This window comes from Spermophilus citellus (genome assembly GCF_964194105.1).
Source record: "Spermophilus citellus genome assembly, chromosome: 5".
Lineage (NCBI taxonomy): Eukaryota > Metazoa > Chordata > Mammalia > Rodentia > Sciuridae > Spermophilus > Spermophilus citellus.
The window spans coordinates 10196357-10209275 of NC_138186.1; the positions used below are offsets into that span (position 1 = coordinate 10196357).

At 51.3% G+C, this 12919-nt stretch overlaps 1 protein-coding gene across 5 annotated transcripts in view; it reads right to left on the reverse strand.

The window, feature by feature from the left end:
- JARID2 (jumonji and AT-rich interaction domain containing 2) overlaps nt 1-12919 on the reverse strand; it is a 229289-nt gene that overhangs the window by 42068 nt on the left and 174302 nt on the right. For all 5 annotated transcript variants that reach the window (XM_081294272.1, XM_081294274.1, XM_081294273.1 and 2 more), the window contains one exon: nt 8388-8564. In XM_081294272.1, coding sequence (XP_081150398.1) covers nt 8388-8541 — 154 coding nt within the window. In that variant the 5' untranslated portion in view covers nt 8542-8564. The remainder of the gene's footprint in view (nt 1-8387; nt 8565-12919) is intronic.

Below are 12919 nucleotides of genomic sequence, written 5' to 3' on the forward strand. Positions count from 1 at the left end.
TAGGATGCCAGCACCCTCATCACCGTGGTTTGCAGTGTGTGACTACAAAGCTCTGGAATTTTTACCCAATTAAACCTCTTTAAAAAGTGCAATCCTTCAAGCCAACTGCATTTTCTTCCTTTTCTAAAGAATTGCTTTTCTGTTAAGTCACAGGATTTTCTTTCAATTTAGTTGCCACCATCTCAAAATCTGAAAATATGACAATTACATCAATGATCTGTCATTAAACATGTTTCCTAAATATTTGCATGCTATCTCACCATGCCAAATTGTAAAAAGCTGTTAACACCTTCACAAGTGTATAAAGGTCAGCGTGACCAAAATGTCATAACAAGGCCAATGATATTTGTCATTAAAAAATTGTTCCTAGCCTTCCTGGCTCCCAAAGAGGCCCCGGGATGAAATGACAGGCTGCTGAGCCCCATCCTAGCCAGCTGGTTCTGAGGTGTTTTCACTCTCCAATGTGTCCCCCCCAGGGGTGGAGCCACAGAATAACATCTGGGCAAGAGTCCCATGCTTTATTCTCACTAGACAGGCCACAACCATGAAGGGCACGGTGGGAAATATTGAACAAATGAATCAAGTGTTTCTGCAGATTGGGATTTTATAAAACCTTATATTCAAAAGGTAATGGGTTCTAAAAGGTCAACCAGAACGCTTTGCATTTGAGTCAGGAATCCCAGCACACTGGGAGGGACTAAACCAAAACACACCCACTACCAGTGGAAGTTATGGGAGAGCTGGCAATCTGCAGAGTAAAAATACTAGCTGAGAAAAAAATTCAAGATAATAGTTAACATGCAGAAATGAGAAACACAGACAAGGCAGAGGGAATACAGTCCTCTTGGCACACACGGACAGCTGCATGAGGAAGCACCCTTAGTCTCCATGCACCTCCACCCAGGAAACAAGCGACTTTCAAAAATGCCTTCCACACATTCTATGGACCCTGGGAACAGCAGAACTTCCCGAGTAATTTGAGATTCTCCTTAAGTCAGGTGGGTTAAATCCAGCTGAGATCGTCAATCCTGAGGAACAGTATATGACAGAAAGACATCCCAGCCAGTCGCCTCCCCCTCGACTTCAGATTCTCAAATTCATCCCGTTCCATTTGGCGTGGACTGCAGGGCACATCAGTTCCTAGAAGGGCCCAGAACAGGACAGCAGCTGCCTTCCACGAACCTGGGCACAAGCCAGGTGGCAGGCGCTTGCTGCTATCACCTCCTTTAGCCTCAGGAGGACCCCCCAAAGCCCAAACTCACGATCCAGGCGACTCACCCACTTGAAGTGCACAATTCAGCAGACGCCAGCATTTTCCCAGGGTGATGAAACCATCACAACGGGAAATCTAAGATGTTTTTTGGTTTTTTAACCCCAAAAGTAGTCTCATTCCTTATGGTGGGGAACTCCCAACCCCCATCTTCCCATAATCCTCGTGAGTTTTATTTATTTATAGGCCTTTGTCTTTATTAGAACGTTATAGTTATACATAGAAGTTGGGGGGATCGCATATGCATAAACTTGATTTACTACATTTCAGCCCGTCCCCACTTCCCACCCTCTATTCTCCTTCCTCTTTTTTTGGCACCTGAAGGAGGCTCTGGGCCCAGGTGTATCACCTGGCCAGTTGCCACAGAAGTAGGTATGAAGGTGGGCGTTGCCAGCTGGACCTCTGGGGCCCTGGCCAGCTGTGCTGAGTATACAGGTACAGCCCAAGGTGCTACCTGGAACAGCTGGACCCACACTACTGAAGTGAGGGGACACTGGGCCTGCAAGCCGCCCTGAACTACTGGAGACTTCGGCGCCACTAACAGCACACGGGGTAGCCCAGGCACAGCTGGCTACATCACAACCAAGAGCCGACAGCCTTCCTCCCAGGCCAGGCGCTGGAGACGTGGACTCTCAGCAAGTCCAAGGCTGTTCCAGGGTTGCAGGGCTTTTGAATTACGGGTGTTCACGCCAGTGGCCGACACAGCACTCGCAGCCAGCCCCAGCTCTTCCAACGAAGTCATCATTTTGTTTTCACCAACAGTGATATAGAAGGCGCTCCGGAAATCTCTTTTTTTTTTTTTTTTTAAGAGAACCCACAGAGAAAGGTTGCCAAGATCTCAGCCACAGTGGCTCAATTTCTGAAACATGCACTGATCATTTTGTCCAGGGCCTCTAACCAGAGGCCAACAGTGGAGGAGCTCACGTTTCATAACTTGACTATACATGCCCTACCACTCTTCAAAGATAAGCTCCCACCCCACATTCCAAATTTTTGGAATAGTCACTTGCCTCAACAGAAAAAAACAGAGCCGTAGAGGTTACAAAGAGGATCGAGGACATCCCACGTCAATTAAGAAAAAGCACTGGTCAGTGAGCGCACCTGTAAGTGAACCCACCGAGGCAAGCCCCTGGCCCGACTGCACCCATGCAGGGCTGGCACACCAGGGGAGTGCACACGGGGAGGCGTCTGGGCCTCACATGCACACCCCTGTGGAATTCCAAAAGCAATTAAATCATTCCATCTGGGAGTCCAGTGATATGGTTGTTTAAGGTCTTTGGAGAAATCTCCTCTCCAGAAAGAGATGTGCACAGCGGGGACTGACAGTCTCCCCCTTCCTTCCAATCTCCGTAGGGTAAGAAGCGTCTGAGGACTACACAATAGAGGCTGTATTCAGCAGTGAACTCCACAACGTTCTCTTCTGCAAAGGATGACAGAAGGCTCGTCCCAATGCCACCGAGAAAACGCCAAGCCAAATGCATTCCCAACTCTATTAATTCCTCTCATCTGCTGCACTTACCCCACTGGGAAAAACAGCAATTAGAACACATTCTTAAAATTTTGGCATGTCAAACATCAACTTGTATTATAAATACAAACAAAGCACTGTCTTGGTATGTCCAGAGTCACCACCTGAGGGCTCTCTGGTGGGGTCATCTGAGGTGCTGTACACATGAGATTACTTGGAGAACAAGGACGAGCTATCAAAGCGGAAGTCGCTGCAGGCACTATTATTGTTACCCCTGAGTTTCAACCCAAGGTTAAAAGTCCTGGTGGCGCTGTCCAAGTCATTTCAGATGATGTGTTTTAACGGACAAATCCATTTCCATTAGGATGCTCAGTGGCTTGTAAATGACAACAGGAGAGAGTTGTACAATGTTTGCAAAACTAAGCTCCCCGGGGACCGGGCTCTTGCTGGAAACTCCTGGGTCCACGCTCCTGTTCCAGGAAGAGTGCTGCCACACAGGCCCAGCAAGACAGCAAGGGATGCCATCAGGAGGGCGCGCTCCTGCCACCCTCAAGAGGCCACTGACCTGGATCCACACCTGAACCACCCAAATGCTCAGTTTAAACCTAAACAAAATAAAGCAGAACAGCACTGACTGCTGGGTTTCTAGCTTCTCCAAAGTAACACAGCAGAAATGAAACTGCTTGCCTAGACATGAGTCTGGTCAGAACTAGGCCAAAGCCACCCCGCTGTCAGTAACTCACTCGACCCTCACACTTTGTCCTCCGGAGTGCTCGCTGCACATCTCGGGGCCTGCTCTAGTTGGATCTGGGCAACCTCCGAAAGCCCAGGTGTTAAACAGAAGGCTCGGTCGGTCCTGTGGGGACACTGGACGTGGTAGGACCTTTAAGGAAGGAGTAGGATGAGTTAGAAGTTGCCGCAGGGGCACGCCCTTGGTGGGGTACCGAGACCCTGGACTCTCTTTTCTGCTTCCCGACTACCGTGTGGCGGGCACCTTCCTCTGCCAGGCCTGCGTGCCACAGGCCCTGAAGCAGCAGAGCCAACCAGCCATAGAACCAGACCTACACAACTACGAGCCAGCTGTTCTTAAGTTGACTGTACAGTGAGGCAAAGCTGAGGAACACAGCCCTCGGGTGCATCCAACTGGCAGGGGCAGGCCCAAGGCCCAGGGTAAACCCAGGGCCCTGCATTCCTGTCAGGTCATCAAACATCCATCCACCCAGCTGCGCAGACGGGCCAGCCTCACGCCAGCAGTCTAGCCATCTTCAGAATTCCTGTGGAAACTATCTCGACACATTTACATAAACTTCCCCTTTTATACCCGATGGGCACCCGTAAAGAAATCCTATGGCTAGGAATTTCTAGGAATTGTGCTCAGAGTATACAAAGCAGCAGTGGTTACCAGGCAGGAGAGCAGAAGTCTGAGCGACCCCAGCTGGCCACTCGCAGGATCCCTGAGTGGACGACAAGAGTCAGGCTTTGCGGCTACTACGCAATGTTTGATTGGAATGGCAATAGCACACCAATTTTCCTAGGGGTCTACCTAGGAAGACAAAATGCAGACGGGCATGTGGTGAAAACGGGACAGACACACTTCCACCCGAACAGCGTGCCACAGGCTGCAGAGAAGAGTGAATTAAAGGGACAGAAGTTTAGTCAAGGACCTTCACCCAGATGAACAGGAGATCTTGGAGAACCAATCCCACACACACGTGGCATGGCCACCATCCAGCTGCCCTCAGTAATTACCTGACACTGGGACACCAAGGAATCAATAGACAGTAACCCGCCCCACACTGCTAGACTCACAGGAGGCCTTATCCAGAGATGCAGCTAATTAATAGTTAAAACCAAGCCCCTGGCCAATGATAGATGCTCAAGGAACTGCACACACAGAAAAGAGGCATCAGATACATGATTCTATTCTACTAAAATTCTCTAGGAATGGAAGCAGTTCTCTAGTTCTCTAGGAACGGGAAGCAGCGATGCTGGACAGGGAGACGTTCTGCAGCTGAATGGGCAACGTTCAAGACCACAGCTTCACAAGGCCGGTGGCGGGCTCTAAAGGCAACACTTCCCTTTGCTACTGAGAGGTCTCTAGAATGCATCCTTACATTCGACCACACCCTCTTGCTGGGGACATGCTCCCAGGAGTCACTAGGACCTGCTTTGTCACCTACCACCCCGACAGGGAAGAGGGTGCAGAATTCACAGGGTGAGGCAGCGCAGCCTAGCAGGGCCCGAGAGCTCGGCGCTCTGCTGCAGTTCCAGAGCCGGCCTCCACTCCGCAAACCACTGCCTCCCTGGCTCACCTGGAGCGGGAGGAGCATGCCACACAGCCTGGGTGTGTCTGAGCTGCTGCCAACCCACCTGCTCCTCCACTGGCTTCCAAGAAAGGGCCAGCCCATGGCTTGCTACTGTTCAGCTTCCAAGGACATTAAAGCTAGGGGACAGAGGGATAACCAGAGACCTCAGAAGCTGTGCATCCTGGTCAGCGACCTGTGGAGCGGGCTTTGGGTCACTGTCTGCCAGATGTGGGAACAGCGACTGCCATCACAGCACAGGGTCCACCTCACCCAAGGACACACTGTTCAGGCGTTCGCAGCCCAGAGGGCAGGGGGAGGCATTCCAAAACCCTGACTCTTGACTGCACGCTGCCGCCCTGGGTGACGACACAGCCATGAGACAGATGGGCCATTTCATAAAGCAGAGAAATGCTTGCAGCGACCACCAACAATGACTGACCCGGGAAGGGGTGCTGACCCGGGAGCAGAGAGGCCCGCATGGGTGAGAGGCAGGGCTGTGGGAAACAGCACTGGAGCAGCAAGGCTGGTTTCAGGAAGAAATCCATCAGAGGGCAGAGCACCTGGGCTGGACGTGCACCCCACCTCCCCCTTCCTGAAGCTCCCTTGGGTTCCACGGGGACAGGGTTCCATGACCAGGCTGGAGGTGAGCCAAAGGCAACTCTCTGAGGCTGCGGCTGAGCATCGCTTAGATAAGGTCAAAACAGAAGAGGCCTGGAGGGTGGCTCACCACGGACCCCCTCCAACAAATGCTCCAGGCAGGGGTGCCAGCTGCCCTGGGCTTCTTATGCTGTGAAATAAAACAGTATTGTTTTCCATGTAAAAATCTCAAAGCATTTTCAAAAATGAGCTGTGTGTGTGTGCACACAAACACAGACGCCCAGAGATGCAGACAGAGGGACACACTTCTGCTCGGCTCCCATGACAAAGGCAGCGGCCAGGACAGGCTGCTGTCCTCGCCCTGCACACGCGCCCTGCACACGCGCCCTGAAACGTGCCCCCTCCACCTGATCACCCTGAAGCTGCTGTGGAAAGAGAACCAAAGACCCGTGCACCTGAAAGACTGTCCATCACATCATAGGTTGAACCTATGGGAAAATCGCCAGCGACCCAAGCTCAGATGAGCTGGGAAGTTGGAAATGCAGCCCAAGTGTGCGAGGACACATGGGACGAATGTCACCATCGGCAGGACGACGAGCACACCTGCCCAATCACAGAAGGGCGAAAGGCCCAGCGTGTCCAGCAGGCCATCGGATCCTGCACATGGCAAATACATGCCCACCATGTGACGATGACACCCTCCTCTCTCCTACGACAGCCACTTCTCTGGGTCTCTGGGAAGCGCTGTAGTGCTGCGTGTTCAAGTTCATCCTCATCGGCTCTCCCTGGATGGATCCCTCCAACTCGGATCATTTTTCCTTTGATTTCAAACTACATTCTGCTGCCAGGAGGTGTCTGAACTTGGCCTAGCTTACCTTATCTCCACATCTGAACTCAGCCACAGTGAATCCTTCCTCCAGCCTGCGGGCATGTGAACCCTCTTGACCCCGAGGCCCACCACTGCAGGGGCCACAGCCCCCACTCACAGGGCCTGAACTTCTCATGCTCTGTTCTTTGTTCTCTGGGGTGTGTTGGTTGGGTGGTGGTCGGATTTCTTGGTTTACTGGGGATCAAGCCCAGGAGCTTCGTGAGGCAGGCCCTCCACCACTGGGCTACACCCCCAGTCCCTTCCAAATTTTACATTGAGACAGGGTCTCACTGAGCTGCTGAGGCTGGCCTCAAACCGTGACCCTCCTGCCTCAGCCTCATGTTGCTCTTCGGAAGTCCCTGGAAAGTTCATCTCCACACCTGCATCTGTATGCCAGGACTGTTCTGTTTCCGTTAGCTCCATCTCCCCAATTAAACTCCAAGTCCTTAACAAGGACTCTGCTATGTCTATATGCCACCTAAATACAGCCCCAAGTAGGAGGGGGGGCAGAAGAATCTTAGTGAGTGGACAAAAGAGCCTGATGATGGGTGCAGGCACAGGGTGGCGCTGGTCTGAGACACGCCCACCCGGAACACCCGCCCCAGTTCACACAGGCAGGAGGACCTGAGGGCACCACACTGAAGGGACAGCGAGACGTTGCTTCACTTGCTGGCAGCAGAGAGGGCCTCCCAGGCATCCTGGACGAGGGGCGTCCAGCACAGCGGAGCAGACCACAGCAAGAAGCAGCCCGTCACCCCCAGCTGCCACCTCCTGGCTTCCCTCTCCTCTGGGCTCTTCTACACCAGGTCACTCAAGGCCACCTCTACAGTCACTCCACACACACCCCTTCCTGTTCAGACAGCTGCGTTCCACACAAGAGCATTTCAGACAAGAAGGGACCTCAAGGTGACATCACTGCCACTCTGCACATGACACTATAGCACATGTGGGACATCTGTGGTGATGTTTTTGACCCACCTGACTGATGTGTGGTTCACACAAATGTCAGCACGTACAATTAGAAAGAGGGTGATGTTGGTGGAGCGACTACGGGCTGTGCCCTTATTTGCAAACATCGTCCACTTTCAAAATCTTACTGTAAGATAAAGGTGTACGACAGTCCTGCCAGCAGCAACCTCGCACACCTGGCCTTGACTGCACCTCTGCCAAGGGACAGCAGTGGCAGGCAGGTCTGATCCTCACTAAGCAGTGTCACCTAACATGCATTTCTCAGAATGAATCCAGTCACTGAAGGATGGAACTGTACTTAGCCTCCCAAGCCACCTATATTCAGTTCCTGGTACTGGCCAGGAAACTGCCCAAAATCACGACCTCCGTACCCTACCTCCTCAAGTCTGTCCAGTTAGCAAATCCTCATCACCAAGACCACCTCAGATTTCCAGAGCAGGAAGGCCACCCGCCCTTCCCCAGCCAGCTTTTGACCTGGAGCTGCCCATCTCTGGCAGCCAGACTCCTACTCTTGCCCTTGATTTCCCTTTTCCCAAGACCTCCAACACTCGAGGGGAGATGGTTCTGCATCATAAGGTGCGTCTTCTCCATTTCACAGAAGGGATTTCTACACTACAGCCACCTGCTGGAGTCACAGCAGCTCATCACCAAAGCTCTCACAAAATCTTGTGACCATCCCCATGGAGACACGCGCCCTCTTGCCTACAGCTCGGGCCTCCACAGCACAGGAAATCTACCCTCATCTCCATCCATGCTCTAGCCCACCTGAGACTGCTCTGCTGTGTGAGTGACCTCTTTGCCCATGAAGAGTTGGGTGCGTGGTAAAGCACCCAGAGCTGGCTCTGCTGCCACCTGGGCATGAGCTCATCCAGCTCTCTCCTCCTCACCCCATCCTCGGGGAGGACCTACCATGCCCATTGTGAACGTGCTTGTGGGTTTTTCCTTTCCTGGGGGTTGACTGGCATGAAGATGAAGCATTGTTGGTGGCTGTTTTAACGTCTTCTGTCTCGTCATCTTCCTCCTCGACGTCCTCCTCATCCTGAGAGCTTCCAAAATAAACCATACTGTTGGGCAGCGCGGGAGAACCTGGTGGGTAAGGAAAGACGAGGTGTAAGAGGTTTAAAAACCAGCCTTGATGTTCACCCCTTCCAGAAGGAGACCCCAACGGAGGACTTGCAGAGCTACGATCCCAACTCTTGCCAATGAACCTATTCATACAACTGCCACTTGAAATTTTCAAATATTCTCCAGAAAATTTAACTTCATCTATGACCTTTTAACAATTAAAAAAAAAAAAAAAAACCTCCTGCCAAGAAAGAGACTAGTCTGCAATATGCATTTAACTTACTAGACTTTTAAAATGAAAGAAAAGACAATCAGAGAAGAAAGTAATAAAAACAGAATTTAACATTCATTCACTGCAGGGCAGGGGATGGAACCAGGGCCTTGCACATGCTAGGCAAGTGCTCCACCCCTCAGCCACACCACCAGTTCCTGGCTTGTTTGCTTCTATAAACATCACTGTCTGGTATTCATGCTGAGGGAAAGAGAGTTGCAGATTCTCCAAGACCCTAATGCACTTAGAAGCTACACTGATATGATTAGGCTAATGGGATGTAAAATTATTAAAATAAATTCCTGCACAGTGCTAGAAAGTGCTGGATTTAGGAAGAAAACAAAACATTCTCCTCAAAGACATTGACACACACTCCCTCTCTCGCATCTTAATGGCCCCACCTCCAGTGCTATCATTTCTGTACTTTGGGGGCACAGCACCAGAACAAGGTCCTTATCATACAGAAGTGCAAGACAGTTCTTCCTCATCAGAAGGACACTTCAGAAGGAGGTCACTTGGGTCACTGGTACACTCTGTAGGCTAGAGGCTGCTAACATCCGAAGGTAATCTTCAGTCTGCTCTCCTCTCAGTTGTTCCTGGGACAGCTGCCCTCATGGACTGAGCGTGTAGGCTAAATCTCTCCTCTTGCCCAACGCTCCTGTGCGTGAGCTAATGCTCCGCAACATCAGATAAATACAAGTAGCCAGGTGCCCTCCTTCCCAAACTTCACATCTAATGGTGAAAACCACCCGTCCAGCGTGGAGACGGCACGCCCTTTAACAAGGAGACAGGATGAATGAGTAGCTCCAGGGACCTAGCATGGCAAACCTAAAACTCATACCCCAGAGATGCAGACTAACACCTGTGCCACCCTCCCTTCTGCTGCAGCTTCCCACCAACCACCAGGACACACATCCCCAGGCCGAGCACAGCCGGAAATACGACCCCTGCACGTGAGAGAAATGCAGCTTGCCGCCCCCCCCCCCAGGCTTCTCTGTGCTTGTCTCTCCCCTGTATCATTTCCACTCAGAATCAGGTTCTCCAGAGAAGTTCCTAAACCTGACCTAGACTTGAGAGGAAACTTTTAATCAAACAAAAGTAAGGCAGTAAATAAAGAGTTAAGAATTTACAGCTGGGCTTGTAAATCACAAGCCTACAATCCCAACTGAGGGGGCACAGACAGAAGGATTCCAAGTTTGAGGCCGGCCTAGCAACTCAGCAAGAAACTTTAAAATGAAATAAACCATACTGTTGGGCAGCGCGGGAGAACCTGGTGGGTAAGGAAAGACGAGGTGTAAGAGGTTTAAAAACCAGCCTTGATGTTCACCCCTTCCAGAAGGAGACCCCAACGGAGGACTTGCAGAGCTACGATCCCAACTCTTGCCAATGAACCTATTCTCCAAAGACCTTTCTCCAAATACAAAGGGCTGGAGATGTGGTTCAGTGGCTCTGGTTCAATTCCTAGTATCCACCCCCCACCAAAAAAATCTGAAGAAAATACCTAGTTACAGTTTCACCTGTACAAAGTATATATTCTCATCCTAAACAGTTTTATAATTAGTGTAAGACTGGCTAGGGAAAAGGAGACCCCACACTTCCTGGCTTCCTCTTGGGGGTTTCCTCTCAGGAATGGCCATTCCCAGGTGGGTACAGAGTCCCTCCACAGCCACATTATTTTGTTACAGATCCACGTCATGCCAGCACACCACAAATACACATGCCAAATAAAATACTGTGTGTTCCGTGGCAACCCTAGACCACACGTCCGACTTGGAAGCTCTGGCCACTTGTACACAAATTCCCCTCATCTGCAAACTTGGGGGCTTCTACATTTCTTTTGAGAGCAGCCTTCCTACCCAGTATCTGGCACAGTGAGAAGGATGGGGTGTCAGCACAGCAGGGCTGCGTGCTGGTCCTGTAGTAACGTTTGCTGAGCCGGGCAGAGCCAGGCGATGTGCCGAGGAGAGCCTCCTCTCCCCCCAGCAGAAAAGGCAACTGACGCTCTCAGGGAGGGATGTGAAGACAGGACAGCAAAATCTGATTCAAAGAGAATCAGGCAGAAGTCCACATGAAGCATGTAAAAAACATGCAAGGAATTAACTTTCTAACTCAAACCCTACAAAAGCAGCACGCAGCAATTCACATTCCTTATATGCAAGATGCTCAGAGAATGAGGCGGACATCAAGTCTGTATCCCAAAGAACTAACACTCTGCTGTCCTAAAAGAAGTATGCATTAGTCAGCTTTTGATTACTGTGACAAAATACCTGACAGACTACTTATGAGAGAGGGGGTGTTATTTCCTGCACAGCTTTGGAAGTTCAAAGTTCAAACCATATGTGCAGGCACAGGTTTTGGCAAGGGGCACACAGAAAAACCCCGCCGGGAAGTCAAGAATCAGAGTGTCCAATGGGACAGGATTGCTCCTTTTATAACAACTCTCTCCTTGAGCTACCAACAGGTCCACAGGGACTACTTAAATCCTTCCAGGGACAGGGTCCCCACCAAGACCTACGTACAGACCACCCACTTGGCCACAGCTTTAAAGTTCACTTCCTGATCAATCCACAACCCTGGAGTCCAAGCCTCTCATCACAGGAGTCTTTGGGGGACACTTAACCCATAACCAAACCTTTCCTACACACAGTAACTTCTTCAAAACCAGGGGAACACAGCCAATCTTAGGAATGAATCTGTTTTTACATCTTCTTAGCAGGTAAGAGAATGTAGGACAGGAAGCAGAGGACCTTGGGGAGGACCTTGGCACCTCCTTGGAACTTGCTCTCAAACCAAAGGCTTTTGTACCCAGCATGTGATCATCCAGTCAGAGATGCCAAAGCACAGGATCTCCTCTACGCATGGGCACACCAGGGATAAAAGCGGACTGCCTTCCACCTAACAGGTGATTCTGACTACTCAGATGAAAACGCTGGCCTGGACCTAGAGGTGCAAGACCCAGTCGGGCCACACACAGCCTCCCGAGAGAGGAGGAATGCGCTCCAGGAACAAACTGCTCACCACACAGGGAGGGCCTCCGCACACGGCTGCCTCACATGCACTCTTGGCTCTGACAAGTACTAAGGCAACACGGCCCCTCTGAGCTGGAAAGGACCTGTTCGTCAAGTGTCCTTCTCCAAGATGCCACTGCCAATCCACTGCTGCCCATGTAACACAGGGATTCGAGAACGATGAGCACCTGTCCCAGAAGGCACAGCCGTCCAGAACCAGGCTCGGCCTCCTCTGCACCTCACCAACCTTGTTAATGCCCCACAGGAACAAAAGACTCCAACAGTGCTGGCCCCACACTGTGCCATCAGGCTGCTGTTGGAAATCCCTCTAGGAATCCCACTGGCATGTCCTTCTGCAAAGGGACAGAGGCCAACGAGCACTCCAGGTTATAAGAAGTCACAGCTCCAGCCAAAAGAAGTACAAGCCTCTCGCTTTGTCAGGGCAGAACCAGCAAGATCATCTCTTCTTACACGCCCAGCTTTGGGTCTGGAACACCTGCCCAAAGCCCGTGTGTGTGTAAATCACGTCCCAATGCAGCCAGGTTCAGAGGTGGGGCTTGGGGCAGTGACTAAATCCCAGGAGTTCCGACACTGTCTGGGATTAGCTCATCACATGTACTCATCGGTGATAGCTGAATGGTCGACGGGGAGGTGGACCCAGCTGAGGAAGGCATGCACTGGGAGGGTTCAGCTCCTGTCTCTGCGTCCTGGCCATCTCCAGTGAGCGGCCTTCCTCTGCCATGCTCGGCCTTGGAGCTAGCCAAGTACGGACTACATCGAGTCCTCTGAAACCATGAGCCAAAATGAATCTTTCTTCCTCAGCATCCCGGTCACAGTGGCGAAAAGCTAACTTGTAAGTTCCACACCAAGATGAAAACGATCAAAGCGAGGAAAGAACAGCGACCACTGCAGCACAATTCCAGCAAATGGCTCAACCACCCCAGAAACACAGAAGGGAAAAGCATCTTCAAACCACTTACTACAGAAAACAGCAACTTCCTCCCCACCTAGGAGCAGGCTTGATCAACTCACAGCTGAGTGCAGAGGGGGACGGGGTACAAACACAACAGGAAGGAAAGGGTATTTCAAACCCTCGG